Source organism: Salvelinus sp. IW2-2015, linkage group LG4p (genome assembly GCF_002910315.2).
Source record: "Salvelinus sp. IW2-2015 linkage group LG4p, ASM291031v2, whole genome shotgun sequence".
In the NCBI taxonomy this organism is placed as follows: domain Eukaryota; kingdom Metazoa; phylum Chordata; class Actinopteri; order Salmoniformes; family Salmonidae; genus Salvelinus; species Salvelinus sp. IW2-2015.
This window is the reverse complement of record NC_036841.1, coordinates 21,619,667-21,633,223: the sequence shown is the minus strand read 5'-3', so window position 1 is coordinate 21,633,223 and position 13,557 is coordinate 21,619,667. Positions and strand designations below refer to the sequence as shown.

Below are 13,557 nucleotides of genomic sequence, written 5' to 3'. Positions count from 1 at the left end.
CTGTGATACTGTACTGTTTCTCACCATCTGCATCATACTGTATGCCCAGTATAGACTTTTTCAGTGACCTATAAATGTATAGTGAAACTGTATTCTCATTGGCAGGCTCTACTATCCAGAGGAACCAATGAACTCCTGCTGACATCAGACAACCGGGAGGGGCTCAAATGTGGAGGAGTGGACGGAGGTAATGGTTTTCTATTGCTAGATCTTGATATTTGGTCATGTACATTGTAGCACATATTTGTGCCATTTCATTTGCTTTCAATAGAGTAATGATGCTGCAAGAAAATATCCTTCTTTAGTCTACATTGTTCTTCACTTGAACCCCTCCTCTCTTAAGTTCTCAAGACGGTAAACCTTCAAAGACTGGCCTACGGAACAATACAATATTTAGCGTACATCCAGGTATAGTGCCAATGATTCTCTATTTTCTTCTATTTTGTCTTGCATCTGAGAACATAGTGGTCCAAAGACTAAGTGTGACTTTGCCCTTACTGTAGCCCCAGAAACCTCTGCTTCTAATGGAGTACTGGTCTGGGTGGTTCGATGTCTGGAGTGAATCTCACCACGTGTTTCCAGCAGAGGGTAAGTTTCATTACAAACTAGGTTATGATCATGTCATATAACCTCTAGTTATAGCAACTCTTAAAGTTCATCCATATTTTACACTTTGTCATTTCGCAGACACTCTTGCCCAGAGCAACTTACACTAGTGAATGCATACATCATATTTTGTTTGTATTGGTCCCTCTTGGGAATCGAACAACCCTGGCATTGTAAGTGCCATGCTCTACCAACTGAGCCACACAGGACCATCCATCCATCAATCTAAGGACTGTATGATTGCCCACCGTCTAGCATTGATTCGGTCTGTCTCCTTTTCTGGTAGACATGTTGGCTGTGGTGTCACAGATACTGGAGCCAGGTGTATCCATCAACCTCTATATGTTCCATGGTGGAACCAGCTTTGGCTTCATGAATGGAGCTGTGGCGAACCTTGGCACCTACAAACCTCAGGTCGGCAGCTACGGTAGGTTTTATTTATCCTATCAAATGTAATATTACTTGCAAAGAAAAAAGTTGTCATCTGAATCTTTTTTTTTTTTTTTTTTTAGATTATGATGCTCCGTTATCCGAGGCTGGAGATTACACCACCAAGTATCAGCTCTTGAGGAATTTATTCAGCCAGTTTCACAGTAAGCTTTCTCTTTCAAACATTCACATAAAATACTATTCACGTTTTGGAAAACAGGCACCATATGCAATTTGAGAAAAAATGGCTAGCTGGCACATGTATCTGTGTGTCTCAGGTGAGAAGCTTCCTGAGGTTCCCTCTCTCCAGGCCAGGAGAGTGTATGAGCCTGTCATCATTCAGCAGCATCTGTCACTGTGGGAGAGCCTGCAGTTTACTGAGGTGAGCTAAGGGTCAAGTAGCATGCTGTCAGCTGAGACCTGGCAATACTCTATCTCTTCAAGGGTTGATGTTGATTCCATAATGTTCTTAATTTAATTGACTGCACTACATTGACATTGTTTCATCATCAAGCCCTTGAAGTCAGAGAAGCCTGTCAACATGGAGAACCTTCCGGTCAACAGTAATAATGGTCAGTCCTATGGCTACACTCTATATGAGACCACCATCAGCAGTGGAGGCCTTCTGAACTCCAGGAACAATGTTAAAGACAGAGCCCTGGTGAGTACAGACAGACAGCTACATGGCATGAATGCACTATACTATACTATACTGTATGACAATACATCATTTGTACTAATACAGTTGGCTTGTCTTCTAGGTGTTTGTGGACAGACACTTTGTTGGTGTCCTGGACTATAAATCGGTGGAGTTTGCACTGCCTGATGGGAAGGTATGGTGATACTGTGTGTTTAGATTCAGGCTATAGGTGGGCTGCTGAGCTGCTTTGTAAACTGGCTAGTTTATATTCAACACCATGATAGAGGTGAAAGCTTCTGGTGATGCTGATCAATGAGTGTGTTACTAAGGTGCCAGGATTAAGCCAACAAAGTTTTCAGACAAATGTTGTTGTAACAAATAAGAATCGTAATCACTAACTTTGCACCTGCCTGTTATTGGAAAACAAATCCATGCTGTCCTATAGCACAGCGGAAGATTGGATCAATTACTCTCTGCAGTCCAACTGAAAGCCACATGTTCTTCTATTGTCTTTGGGTACTATGCATTGTTGACTAGTACATCAATTAGTGGTTTCCACATGTTTTATGTATTTTCCATTGAAGGGAGAGCGAACATTGAGTTTACTTGTGGAGAACTGTGGAAGAGTGAATTATGGGAAAGCCCTAGATGATCAGCGTAAAGGTATGCTATTCTTAGTTACTACCACTTTAACAATCAGAATTCCATAGCACAAAGCGTACATTAAAGGCACTGTAGACCTTCAGGTTTAATCCTGAAGGTCTACAGTGGATAGACCTGAATGCTCAACAAATAGTGACCGTATCCATGAGGTCTTGGAATAATTGCATTGTTACTCGCCCATGCAGATCTTAATCTTTAGTTGCATTATCACCCTGTTCTAGGTCTGGTGGGAGATATTGTATTGAACCACGTGCCTCTGAAGGACTTTACAATCTACTGTTTAGATATGAAGCCAAACTTCCTAAAGAGGTTTGTCCTGATCATTTAATTTATACAACAATAAGGTCCATTCTGGCTCTTACAGTTTATCATTTAAGTGATAATGCCCGGGTGTTGTTAGGCCCGAGACAAAGTCGAAGGCCGGCAGCACACCTATATCCTGAATTGAAACGCACCAGCTTCGAGGGCATTATCACTTTTATACAACGGGTTACCAACATATTCAAATAATGATTGACACATTTTCATGAACTTCATTTTGATTAATTTATTCATACTATTTCATCCTTCAACGAGATATCGTCCTGACACAAATCTAGGGTTGCTACCCAAGCCGGCTGGTCGTTCGTTCTATCGGTTTGGTTGCCAGAGACACGACCCAGTCGTTAAGTCCTTTTTGTTCTGCATCTATGGACTTGACCCAGTCGTTCTTTCTAAATGTTCTATTGCCGTACTGGCTGGCAACGTTCTTATCCCTTGCTTTCTAGCTAGCCAACTATGGCTCATTTACAGTCATGTCAAACAGTGCAGCCAGAATAACAGCAAAGTACCTGCATTTGCATTTGTTTTTGCTGTTTTCTTGTGGCTTTTATTTGGATACATTCATAAGAATGAGCTAATGATGCTCGATTTCACCTGGCACAGAAAATGTGCTCTCTCGTCAGGACACGGTTGTTCAGAGAGTTAGCCAACAACACAGCTAACACAATCACTTCAAACTGAAGCTGGAAAGAAAACAAACTAGCTGTGTTTAGTTTTACCTGTTTTTTTTATGGACATTTCTTTGTATATGTCCATAAAAATTATGCTGATTCATGATTTCGACTGGCTGAGAAAAGCTGCATATCTGTCTCATTCCGACTTCCGATCCCTACACGTTAATTACTATGAGACAGCTGGAGATCGAATTTCAATATTGAAACAATGTTGCAAATGTCAGAGATACAGACTGCAAGTTTTATACAAATCTCCGCAATTGAAAACCAATTACTCGTCTAAAAGAAATGGGATATGATGTCTAGATGCTTTTTACAGTGGATATTAAGATTATAAATTGTCTGCCTGGGCTGAGACAGTGGATTGCATAGTGAGATGGAACAGAGTAAATATACATTTCACCATCATAGCTTTCATGGTGGTAACTTGTGGAAAAGACACCGACTGGAATGCGGTTTTAACCAATCAGCGTCAAGGATTAGACCCAACCGTTGTATAACTGTTGTCATTGTAAGTTTGACTGGCATATCAGGTTGTCTTATAGGCCCAATGCAGTCATAAATGGGATTATTCTGTGTTTTATATATATTTCCACACTATGAGGTTGGAATAATACTGCAAAATTGTAAACATTTGCATAATGCCCTTTTAGTGTAATAGCTGTTTGAAAAGACCACCTGAAATTTCAGCCTGTTTTGGTAGGAGGGAGTTTTGGCCTTCCATGGTGACATCACCATGCGGTAATTAGTTAATAGACCAATAAGAGAGTTCAAAACCTCTCTGCCAATAAACAGCTAATTTTCAGTTTTCCCCTCCCCACTCAGACCACTCTCAAACAGTCCAAGCAAAATTCTTGCTTGAGAAATTGCCCTTTGCTAAGAAGCTATTTTTGTTTATTTTTTAATTGAAAACAATCACAGCAAGGTCCTTAATTGTTACCCATAAATGACTTCATATTGAGATAAAAATGACTGCATTTGACCATTAAAGTTTAGATGATTCGTATTGTAATGCTAGTCAGTGATTTCCTGTGTTATAATAGGGTGATCTCCTCCCATGTTTCAGACTGAGTGCAGCAAGCCAGTGGAACTCAGTCCCCCAGAAGCCTTCCTTCCCAGGGTTCTTCCAGGGCATGCTGTATGTGGACCGCCATCCCAGAGACACCTTCATCAGACTGCCTGTGTGTAAAGCAGCCCAACAGGCTCTGTGGTTATGATAGAGATCCCCACCTGTCCATACTGTGTCCCTGCTGGTTTATTCGTATAGTATGGTAGACCTATCTCTGGTTTATTGGTGTATAGTGTAGTAGGCCCATCCCTCATCAGACACACATACTGATGAAAGAAGTTCCCAGAGAAACTCTAAACTCTGATTGTCAAGTCACTGATTACAGTGTTTCCGTCCACAGGGCTGGAGTAAAGGAGTGGTCTTTATCAACGGGCAGAATCTTGGACGCCACTGGTCCATCGGTCCCCAGAAAACTCTCTACCTCCCTGGACCTTGGCTTAAAAGTGGAAATAATCAGGTAGAATTGAAAAAAAGCTCCTTTAATTTCTAATAGATATAGGGTTCTAGTCTTCTGAGGTGTTTTCAGAAGTTCTCATGTTTATACTACCATGTATTCTTATAAAGTGTGTATCAGACTTTATTTCTACAGTTCATCCTCAAATCAAGACACGTACTGATACATTAACAGGCTAGAATGGTTTGTTTAATGGATCCTTTTTTCATTATTTTAGATCATTGTGTTCGAGGAACAGAAAGCTGATGAGAAATTAGTATTTGTTGAAAATCCTGATCATGGAAAAACAATTGATGTATACAAATATCCATTTTGTGTTCTGCTTTGAAATGATCAATATTTTAAATAAAATGATGACACAGCAATTTCTTATAACATAGTAATAACACGGTAATACAAAAGCTATGATTACCTTAACACACTGTATGTAATGTTGTTATTGTGTTATGGGATGGGTCTACCACTGAATGTGATGATAGACATGTATTTTTATGTAGTCTAGAGCACAGTCATAAGGCATGTTACATATACTACCGTTCATAAGTTTGGGGTCACTTAGAAATGTCCTTGTTTTTAAAAGAAAAGCAACAACAAAAGAATCCATTAAAATAACATCAAATTGATCAGAAATGCAGTGTAGACATTGTTAATGTTGTAAATGACTATTGTAGCTGGAAACGGCAAATTTTGATGGAATATCTACATAGGCGTACAGAGGCTCATTATCAGCAACCATCACTCCTGTGTTCCAATGACATGTTGTGTAGGCTAATCCAAGTTGATCATTAGAAAACCCCTTAGCAATTATGTTAGCACAGCTGAAAACTGTAGTCCTGATTTAAAGAGCAATAAAACTGGCCTTCTTTAGACTAGTTGAGTATCTGGAGCAGTATCTGTGCCATTGGAACACAGGAGTGATGGTTGCTGATAATGGGCATCTGTACGCCTATGTAGATATTCCATTACAAATCGGCTGTTTCCAGCTACAAGAGTCATTTACAACATTAACAATGTCTACACTGTATTTCTGATCAATTTGATGTTATTTTAATGGACCAAAAATGTGCTTTTCTTTCAAAAACAAGTACATTTCTAAGTGACCCCAAACTTATGAACGGTAGTGTACATACATTAAAAGACAAGACATTGAGTGGCGGAATGTAGACTATTACAACAAAGAAAAGTGAGATGGAAGAGATAAAGGACAACAAAGTTCAAAGGTAAAATGCAGATGTGTAAAACATTCAAGTTTCAGTGCCTTCCTCTAGTTGTCTGGATAGGCAGTGTTATTGTCCATCTAAAATGAAATATAGATGAAAAAACAAACCACTTGATTTCACATTTACAGTATTTGTCTTGAGTACTGCTAGGCATACTTTTGCTGTTAGGTTGACTAAAAAGGTATTTCATTGTATTTAGATGAACACAATATAGTTTGCAGCTCATCTTGAATGGTAAAGCTCAGGTTATTAGTGCGTAAACATTAGCCTACAATATTTTCAGAACTGGTCATTTTATTTTATCATAAGTTCTTTATTATAAAGTTATTACAGAGAAGAACAATCTGGCACGCCCCTTCGTGTATTTTATTTTATTGGATGAATTGCTTGTATATCATAGATTTAAAATCATTCTTATTACAGATTATCCATTATATTGACCTCTGTTTATCATCTATCCTGATTTGCCTAGTCACTTTTACCCCTACCTACATATACACAGTGGCGACATGTCATTCAGGGCAGGTTAGGCTTGCCTGTTTTGCATGTTATTTTGGCATTAGTACATGTCAGTTTGCAAACAATGTAACAAAAAATGTATATAATTGAATTAATAAAGCCACATACAAACATGGTTTCTTTTTGGTTTTCTTGAGTAAGGCAACTCCAAAATGCAGGTGTTTCAGCCTAGCTCAGTGCTTTCTGTGGTGGTGGGGCAAGCCAACAGAAAATACGGAGCGTTGCGCTGTGATTGGCTCAGTGTTCTGTCACTCATGGGGGACACTACGTCACCGCCAAGTCTAAGGGTAGACCCCGAAAGGCTCAAGGTCATTGGCCACATAAAATGACGTCAAATCACATAATATGTACAGTAGCTTTGATTGGAGTGATGTCAATATACTTTCAAAATCTTAGCTAGCAGTCATCATCATGAATCATCTCGACAATCTACTGGCAAATCCTTGTCATATGAAGATAAATAATTAAGAGAAATCATGGAAAAAATGTATCTGCTCATCGGCCATTGGGCATTAACATTACACAACAAGTTGGAAATCGCAAATTCCACAATGAGTGGTTTGGAAGGAAGGTGAGTCCAAAAATGTATTGTAAACTGCTGCATAAATTATGTAATATGCCAGGGAGATATGTATACTGTAGCTAGGAAAGTAATACTAAGTGTATGTTGTGTAGTAAGCTGTTAGTAGCCCATGTGCCGCACCCTAATAATTTGGTCCCTTTTCCCCTCTTAATTTCGCCTGCTGTTCTGATTTGGTGGTGCACATGCAGCCTATAGCCTGTTTAGAGAAATGTAATCATTGAATATTGTAAGAGCCTTCATTGTCTGCTTATACGCCCCCGTTATTTATCCTACGGTTCTTGGTGTACAGGGAGAATACTAAGAACAGTCCATGTTCTGAATTCTGTTGCTGTACATTTCAAAAGTGCTGTACAAGTAGTTATATTGACAATGTCCGTCCTAGCTTGCTCATTAATGTCTTAATCGAAATTACAGATGGCCTCTTATCCGCTCGTCATTCCCTTATGCCATAGTTTGTACATCTCAATTGTCAGTAGAAACCACAATTGTTTAAACAAGTAAGCCATATCAGTTATGTTTTTTTAAAGCAGTAAATTAGGCTGAATTAACTGTAGGCTCAAAATGTAGGCCCAACAGTTTGTGGGCACCGGTTGTCACCGTTATAGTGCAATTCATGTATTGGTTAGTGTTGTGTAGTAGCTTTGCTGGCATGCATAATTATTTTTCAAAGATTTGCCCCACCAATATTTACATGCTAAAATTGCCACTGTGTGTACATAATACCTAAATTACCTCGTGCCCCCTGCACATTGACTCGGTACTGGTACTCCTTGTATATAGTCTTGTTATTTTGTATTACTATTTCCTTTTTAATTTTAAAGCAAATGTTTCTTACTTTTTAACTCTGTTGTAGTCGGTATGGCTATATCGTAAGAGTTCATGAAAATAATGTTTTTGGGGGGGGTCTTTAATTTAAGGTTAGGGTTTAAAATCACATTTTAAGAAGATAAATTGTAGAAATGGGCAAGGTTTATGACTTTGTGGCTGTGGTAACTAGTGATGACCAGGTACAACTCTGATATAAAGTTGCCGGGATGTCAAGTGTTCTACTCGATTCGGCAAAGGTAAGAATATCTGGATTATCTAATTTTAGCTAAATGTAGCAATGAATAAATTGGCAAAATGTATTTAAAGGGACAATTCTGTGAACTGTCTTGTGCATGTTTTAAAATAACACAAAACCTGTTATCAAAGGTGTCAGCTAGAGATAATGTGCAGGAGCTTGCAGGGATTTGTAGTTTTGCATGATGTCTACTTTGACGCTAATTAGCATTTTCGAATGCGAGTAAATAGAGACAAATATATTGATAAAAGACACCTTGTCGGAGAGATTTACATGGTTATCAAAGCGTCACGCCAGGGTAAGCCTACACGAAACACAGCACTTATTTTAAGTTTCTAAAATCCTCTATGGGGAAAATGAATGGTGGAAAAACGAATGGAACCATTTTGCTGTTTGACCGCTAGGTTTTATGGGTATTATGGTACCTGTTGGGCTTTATGAATCCCCATACAAAAACGTTCTTGGTGGGAGAAAAAAACTGGGGGGGGAAAACACCTGCTGGAGAAGGCATATTTTGGGCCCAATTATCTCTCACACTTCGCCTCTTCCTCTGTTTTTATTCACGATCCCAGTAGTTGCGGAACACTGCGTTGTTGACCGGGAATATCCATTTTGCGACATTTGCGTCAACAGTGAGCAATAGCAATCATCGGTCATTTGAAGTTGAAATACGGTGGTTAGTTTCATTGCACTAACGGGTGGAGTATGGTTTACGCGTTTCTTGTACAGTAGGCTAGTAAATGGTGCATTTGAAATGCCTGTCTATAAATTGTAAGGTTACTAGGATGTGCGTTGGATGAACAGCAGCCTAAACCGGAGAGCTATTCGATCAGGATAAAATATTGGATACTGCTTTTTATTTTAGGACTTGCTTCCGTATTTTGACACATTGTGGTCGGTTGGAAATGGAGATTGCCACCGCACTGGGGTGTTCTGTTGGTTTTGCCTTCGGAGGACTAGTATTTGTAGCGTATAAACTTGGTTTACTGTATCAGTTGTTTCATAAGGTAAGTCCCTTCGGTGTAAACAATTACATTCTAACTTGGCTTCAGCCTGCTCACTTGCTGTCTTAACTCTGAAACTCACCTGCAACCTGACATTCTTAGAAGCAAAACAGCTTGCTCTTACTGTACCTTACTACAATGTCTGTATTTTTTTCACCTAGCCTTAGTAGGTGAAAGGTAACCCTGCTGCATGTGAGAGAACTTTTAACTGCCTTGTGGCTAACGCAAAGGCCATGACGACAGTGCAGGTTCTTCAGAAGTCATACATTGGCCACATAAGGTGCATTAGGCCTACAAGGACAATATGCAGTTCATTGATAATTACAAGATACTGTAGTGATAAATAAAAAAACAATAGGCCTTTCTAGTTTATGACAGCACTTTTCAGTTAATTAAATCAAATATTCAGAGTTCATGACTCTGATTTTGAAGTCTGCCTGTTCAATTATTTGCCTGAGTCCTCTACTTCTTCCCCCAGACTGAGACCCAGAGCCCTCGCCATGGTGGGGAGAGTGTGGCAGAGGTTCTGCGTGCCCATGGGGTTAAGTTTGTCTTCACCCTGGTGGGGGGGCACATCTCGCCCATCTTGGTGGCCTGCGAGAAGCTGGGCATCCGCATTGTGGACACCAGGCACGAGGCTACTGCCGTCTTTGCAGCTGACGCAGTAGCCAGGCTCTCTGGTAAATAAGTAACATGCATAATATCGCAGACACTGACAACTGTAAGGTATTTATCTGAACTGTCCGGGACTGGTTTAACTTGCTTAGTGCACTATAGTCTACTCATTTATTCATACAGTAACATTGACACTGTCAGTGATTCTCCCTCCAACAGGCACTGTAGGTGTAGCTGCAGTGACTGCTGGCCCAGGCCTGACTAACACAGTCACAGCAGTGAAGAACGCTCAGATGGCCGAGTCTCCACTGCTTCTCTTGGGGGGAGCTGCTGCAACACTACTTCAGGTGAGAGTCTGAGGGCTTTTACTGGTGTAGCTGCATGGGGGGTACCCTAGTCCTAACGTTAACACTAAGGCTAAGGTCACGCTGCACCAGCAAGTTCTACACAACAAATTACCATAATCCTGCACTGTTGAGTTGTGACTGGGTGAGCACACTCGTATGATTCCCCCTATCCATTGTGGAGGTTTTACCTCTTGGTGAACTTTTGTTGTGCAGGGTAGAGGAGCGCTGCAGGACATTGACCAGATGTCCCTGTTCAAGCCGCTGTGTAAGTTCTGCGCCTCAGTGAGGAGTGTGAAGGACATCACCATCACTGTGAGGAAGGCCCTAGCCATCGCCCAGTCTGGAACTCCAGGCCCTGTGTTCATAGAGTTCCCCATTGACACACTCTACCCCTTCCACCTGGTGTCCAAAGAGTTCGGAGTGAAAAACCCTCCCAAGGGAATAATGGGGAAAGTTGTCACTTGGTAAGTAATCAGCAGAATTGTGCTTGACCATGCTTTCACACATCCCTAGTGATTTGTGGAAGTAACAGATGCTGTATTTTTTCTTCCATAAGGTACCTCCACAATCACCTAAAGAACTTGTTTGCTGGGGCCTGGGAAACCAGAGACGTGTCCCCTCTCCCTGTGCACATCCCTCAGGCCACAGACAATGAGGCAAGACTAACTCTAGCCCTCAGTCGTTCTCTAACAACTGTGAGAAAGGCTTGATTTGGTAGAAGCCGACAGTTCATACTGTAACCAGTTAGTTTTCCAATAGACATGAAGGTATGTTTTTTATATATCCCTTGTGGCTCAACCTCTATTGATCTGTCATCAGGTACAAAAGTGTATAGAGCTGGTGAGCAGAGCCAAGAAGCCTGTTATCCTACTGGGGAGCCAGGCAACACTACCTCCAACACCTGCAGACGACATCAGGTATTTCAACAACCACATTTATATTACACAAGACATCAGCAGACTTCTGGTCCATTCAATGCCAATTCATATAGTTGTCCTGTAACAGGGCGGCCCTGGAGTCCTTAGGTATCCCCTGCTTCCTGGGTGGAATGTCCCGTGGCATGCTGGGTAGGAACAGTCCCTTGCACATCAGACAGAACAGGAGGGATGCCCTGAAGGAAGCAGACCTTGTGCTGCTAGCAGGTGAGACAAACTGTGACCTGTAAGTTTTGTCTTCATACAGTTTTTGTGTCTTTGAGGCAGTCTCACAATGGTGGTATGTGTTCCAGGAACTGTATGTGACTTCCGATTAAGCTACGGCAGAGTGCTGAACAGGCGCAGCAGGATCATTGCTGTCAACAGAGACAAGACTCAACTTCTGAAGAACTCTGACATGTTTTGGAAGCCCACTGTGGCCATTCAGGGTTGGTACTGATGACTGAATTGTCCAATCAGAAGTCTTATGTGCTTTCACAAAATGCTGCCACTACCTCTTTGGGCTATTTGGTCTTGTGGAGACTCCCATTTCTGTCTGTCTTTTAGGAGATGCAGGCTCCTTCCTACTCCGCCTCTCCAAAGGCCTTAAGGGCCACACATGTCCAGAGGATTGGCCACAGAGTCTCAAAGCAGGAGATGTCACCAAAGAGAAGGCTAATCGGTACACTTGTGGAATTCATTCAGCAAGTTGGGCAGAAATCCAAGTTGTTTTTTTGTATACCTAACCAATGACCTCCATGCAAATGACTACAGTTAGTACATCTAGTGCACCAACCACAGACAGTACAGGCTGTGTTAGTTCCCTGTGAATGTGTGTTTTGTTCTGTGTGTTTTCCGTGCAGGGGGAAGGCTGATGAGAAGACGGACCGCCACCTGAACCCCCTGAGTGTCCTGCACCGTGTGGATGAGCTGATGGCTGACGACAGCATCATAGTGGCGGATGGGGGCGACTTTGTGGGCAGTGCTGCTTACATCATGAGACCAAGGGGCCCACTCCGCTGGCTGGATCCAGGTCAGGATCCTCAGTGGACAGTGTTATGAGTTTAGTTTTTTAGTTTAAAAAAAATATATGTGTTATATAATGTGGTCACTTGAGTAAGAGAGGTATTAAACATGTACAATAAAACAAGTAGGACTTGTGAACCCTGGATGTTCTTGATATCTTAATGGATGATTACCTAATGTTTGTCATTCTAACAGGAGCATTTGGAACCCTTGGTGTTGGAGGAGGGTTTGCTCTGGGAGCCAAGCTGTGTCGACCTGAGTCAGAGGTACAGTAGAATACCAAGCATCCTTTATCCATAACTATTTTATACGGGTTTAGGTTTGTTTTTTTCATGTTGTGAAACACCATGTATGGTTTTGGTTGAGTTTAGCTGACTAAGTTTCTCATTAAGGTGTGGATCATCTATGGCGATGGATCCCTGGGATACAGTGTTGCAGAATTTGACACCTTTACCAGACACAAGGTACAGTAATAACCAATTCACTATTCAGACCAATTTATCAACTAACTAATCATGCATTCAGACCAGTTAATCTGCTTTGTCCCTCTCTCTCCCAGACGCCAGTAATTGCTCTGGTGGGGAACGATGCCTGTTGGAGCCAGATCGCCAGGGAGCAGGTTCCCATCCTGGGAAGCAACGTGGCCTGTGGCCTGGCCTTCACAGGTCTTTATGTTGCCTACTGTACCCTCATTGCCACCATATTGGGGATCTCTAGTGCCCATACTCACACATGCAATGTCTCTGTTGGCCTATATCATTTCTTTGGATGTCATGTCACATATCCAATTCACTGTCTCTGTTCTCCCCTTTCCTAGATTACCACATAGTTGCAGACGGTTATGGAGGCAAAGGCACCCTAATTGGTCGCGAAGACGAGGACAAGCTGGATGACATCATAAAAGAGGCACAGAAGGAGACCAGACAGGGAAGAGCCACACTTCTCAATGTTCTCATAGGGAAGACCAACTTCAGAGAGGGCTCCATCTCTGTGTAGAGTAGCTCAAACAGACTGCAACCCCTGGGGTCTCTGTCTGGACCTGTGGGTCCTAAAACCTTCCCACCTTGCCTTGAAACACATATGTTCACATGCTGTGGAACAGTATAACTGCTGTATTTCTCTGGTGAAGAAGGGAAAACAATTCAGGAACTCAATCTTCTCAACCTTTATCAGCCTTTCAAACAGCTGTGAAGATGAGTTTTGATCATGGACTTTTTGGTTCTTTTTGCTGGAGAGAACCAAACTTGACATGTATGCTTTGGAAAATGAACTACGGCTGGCTTTGCTGCTGTTATTATGTAGTAGGCCAGTATCCTTGCTGTATTGACTTCAGATTGCCTATTGATCTACTGAACTCTACCTTGAAGCTGGCCATTTATTTTGAAAAACCAAATAAAGTGAATTTTGGAA

General features: G+C 41.4%; 2 protein-coding genes across 4 annotated transcripts in view; both read left to right on the top strand.

The window, feature by feature from the left end:
* The window catches only part of glb1l2 (galactosidase beta 1 like 2), a 29,329-nt gene extending 22,619 nt beyond the window's left edge, over window positions 1-6,710 (top strand). For both annotated transcript variants that reach the window (XM_023982869.2, XM_023982867.2), the window contains 13 exons: window positions 106-187; window positions 344-408; window positions 504-588; window positions 893-1,033; window positions 1,119-1,199; window positions 1,314-1,417; window positions 1,550-1,696; window positions 1,797-1,868; window positions 2,260-2,338; window positions 2,560-2,647; window positions 4,400-4,514; window positions 4,743-4,859; window positions 5,074-6,710. In XM_023982869.2, coding sequence (XP_023838637.1) covers window positions 106-187; window positions 344-408; window positions 504-588; window positions 893-1,033; window positions 1,119-1,199; window positions 1,314-1,417; window positions 1,550-1,696; window positions 1,797-1,868; window positions 2,260-2,338; window positions 2,560-2,647; window positions 4,400-4,514; window positions 4,743-4,859; window positions 5,074-5,184 — 1,287 coding nt within the window. In that variant the 3' untranslated portion in view covers window positions 5,185-6,710. The remainder of the gene's footprint in view (window positions 1-105; window positions 188-343; window positions 409-503; window positions 589-892; window positions 1,034-1,118; window positions 1,200-1,313; window positions 1,418-1,549; window positions 1,697-1,796; window positions 1,869-2,259; window positions 2,339-2,559; window positions 2,648-4,399; window positions 4,515-4,742; window positions 4,860-5,073) is intronic.
* A 1,461-nt stretch (window positions 6,711-8,171) lies between these two features.
* Window positions 8,172-13,557, top strand: LOC111960698 (2-hydroxyacyl-CoA lyase 2). Of its 2 annotated transcripts, none has more exons than XM_023982866.2 (14): window positions 8,172-8,242; window positions 9,724-9,925; window positions 10,080-10,207; window positions 10,421-10,671; window positions 10,764-10,863; window positions 11,027-11,124; window positions 11,213-11,349; window positions 11,436-11,570; window positions 11,689-11,803; window positions 11,985-12,154; window positions 12,343-12,413; window positions 12,540-12,611; window positions 12,707-12,812; window positions 12,965-13,557. In XM_023982866.2, the coding sequence occupies exons 1-14, from the start codon at window positions 8,213-8,215 to the stop codon at window positions 13,141-13,143; spliced, it is 1,794 nt and encodes a 597-aa protein (XP_023838634.1). In that variant the 5' UTR covers window positions 8,172-8,212; the 3' UTR covers window positions 13,144-13,557. The 2 variants fall into 2 exon arrangements, with proteins under 2 accessions (XP_023838634.1, XP_023838633.1); XM_023982865.2 differs by lacking the exon at window positions 8,172-8,242 and adding an exon at window positions 8,659-9,248.

Coding starts and splice junctions, on each gene's coding strand:
- LOC111960698 (XM_023982865.2), top strand. CDS start 9,147: ATGGAGATTGCCACCGCACTGGGGTGTTCTGTTGGTTTTGCCTTCGGA. Junction 9,926..10,079: donor CGCAGTAGCCAGGCTCTCTG/GTAAATAAGTAA, acceptor TCCCTCCAACAG/GCACTGTAGGTGTAGCTGCA. Junction 10,864..11,026: donor CTCAGGCCACAGACAATGAG/GCAAGACTAACT, acceptor ATCTGTCATCAG/GTACAAAAGTGTATAGAGCT.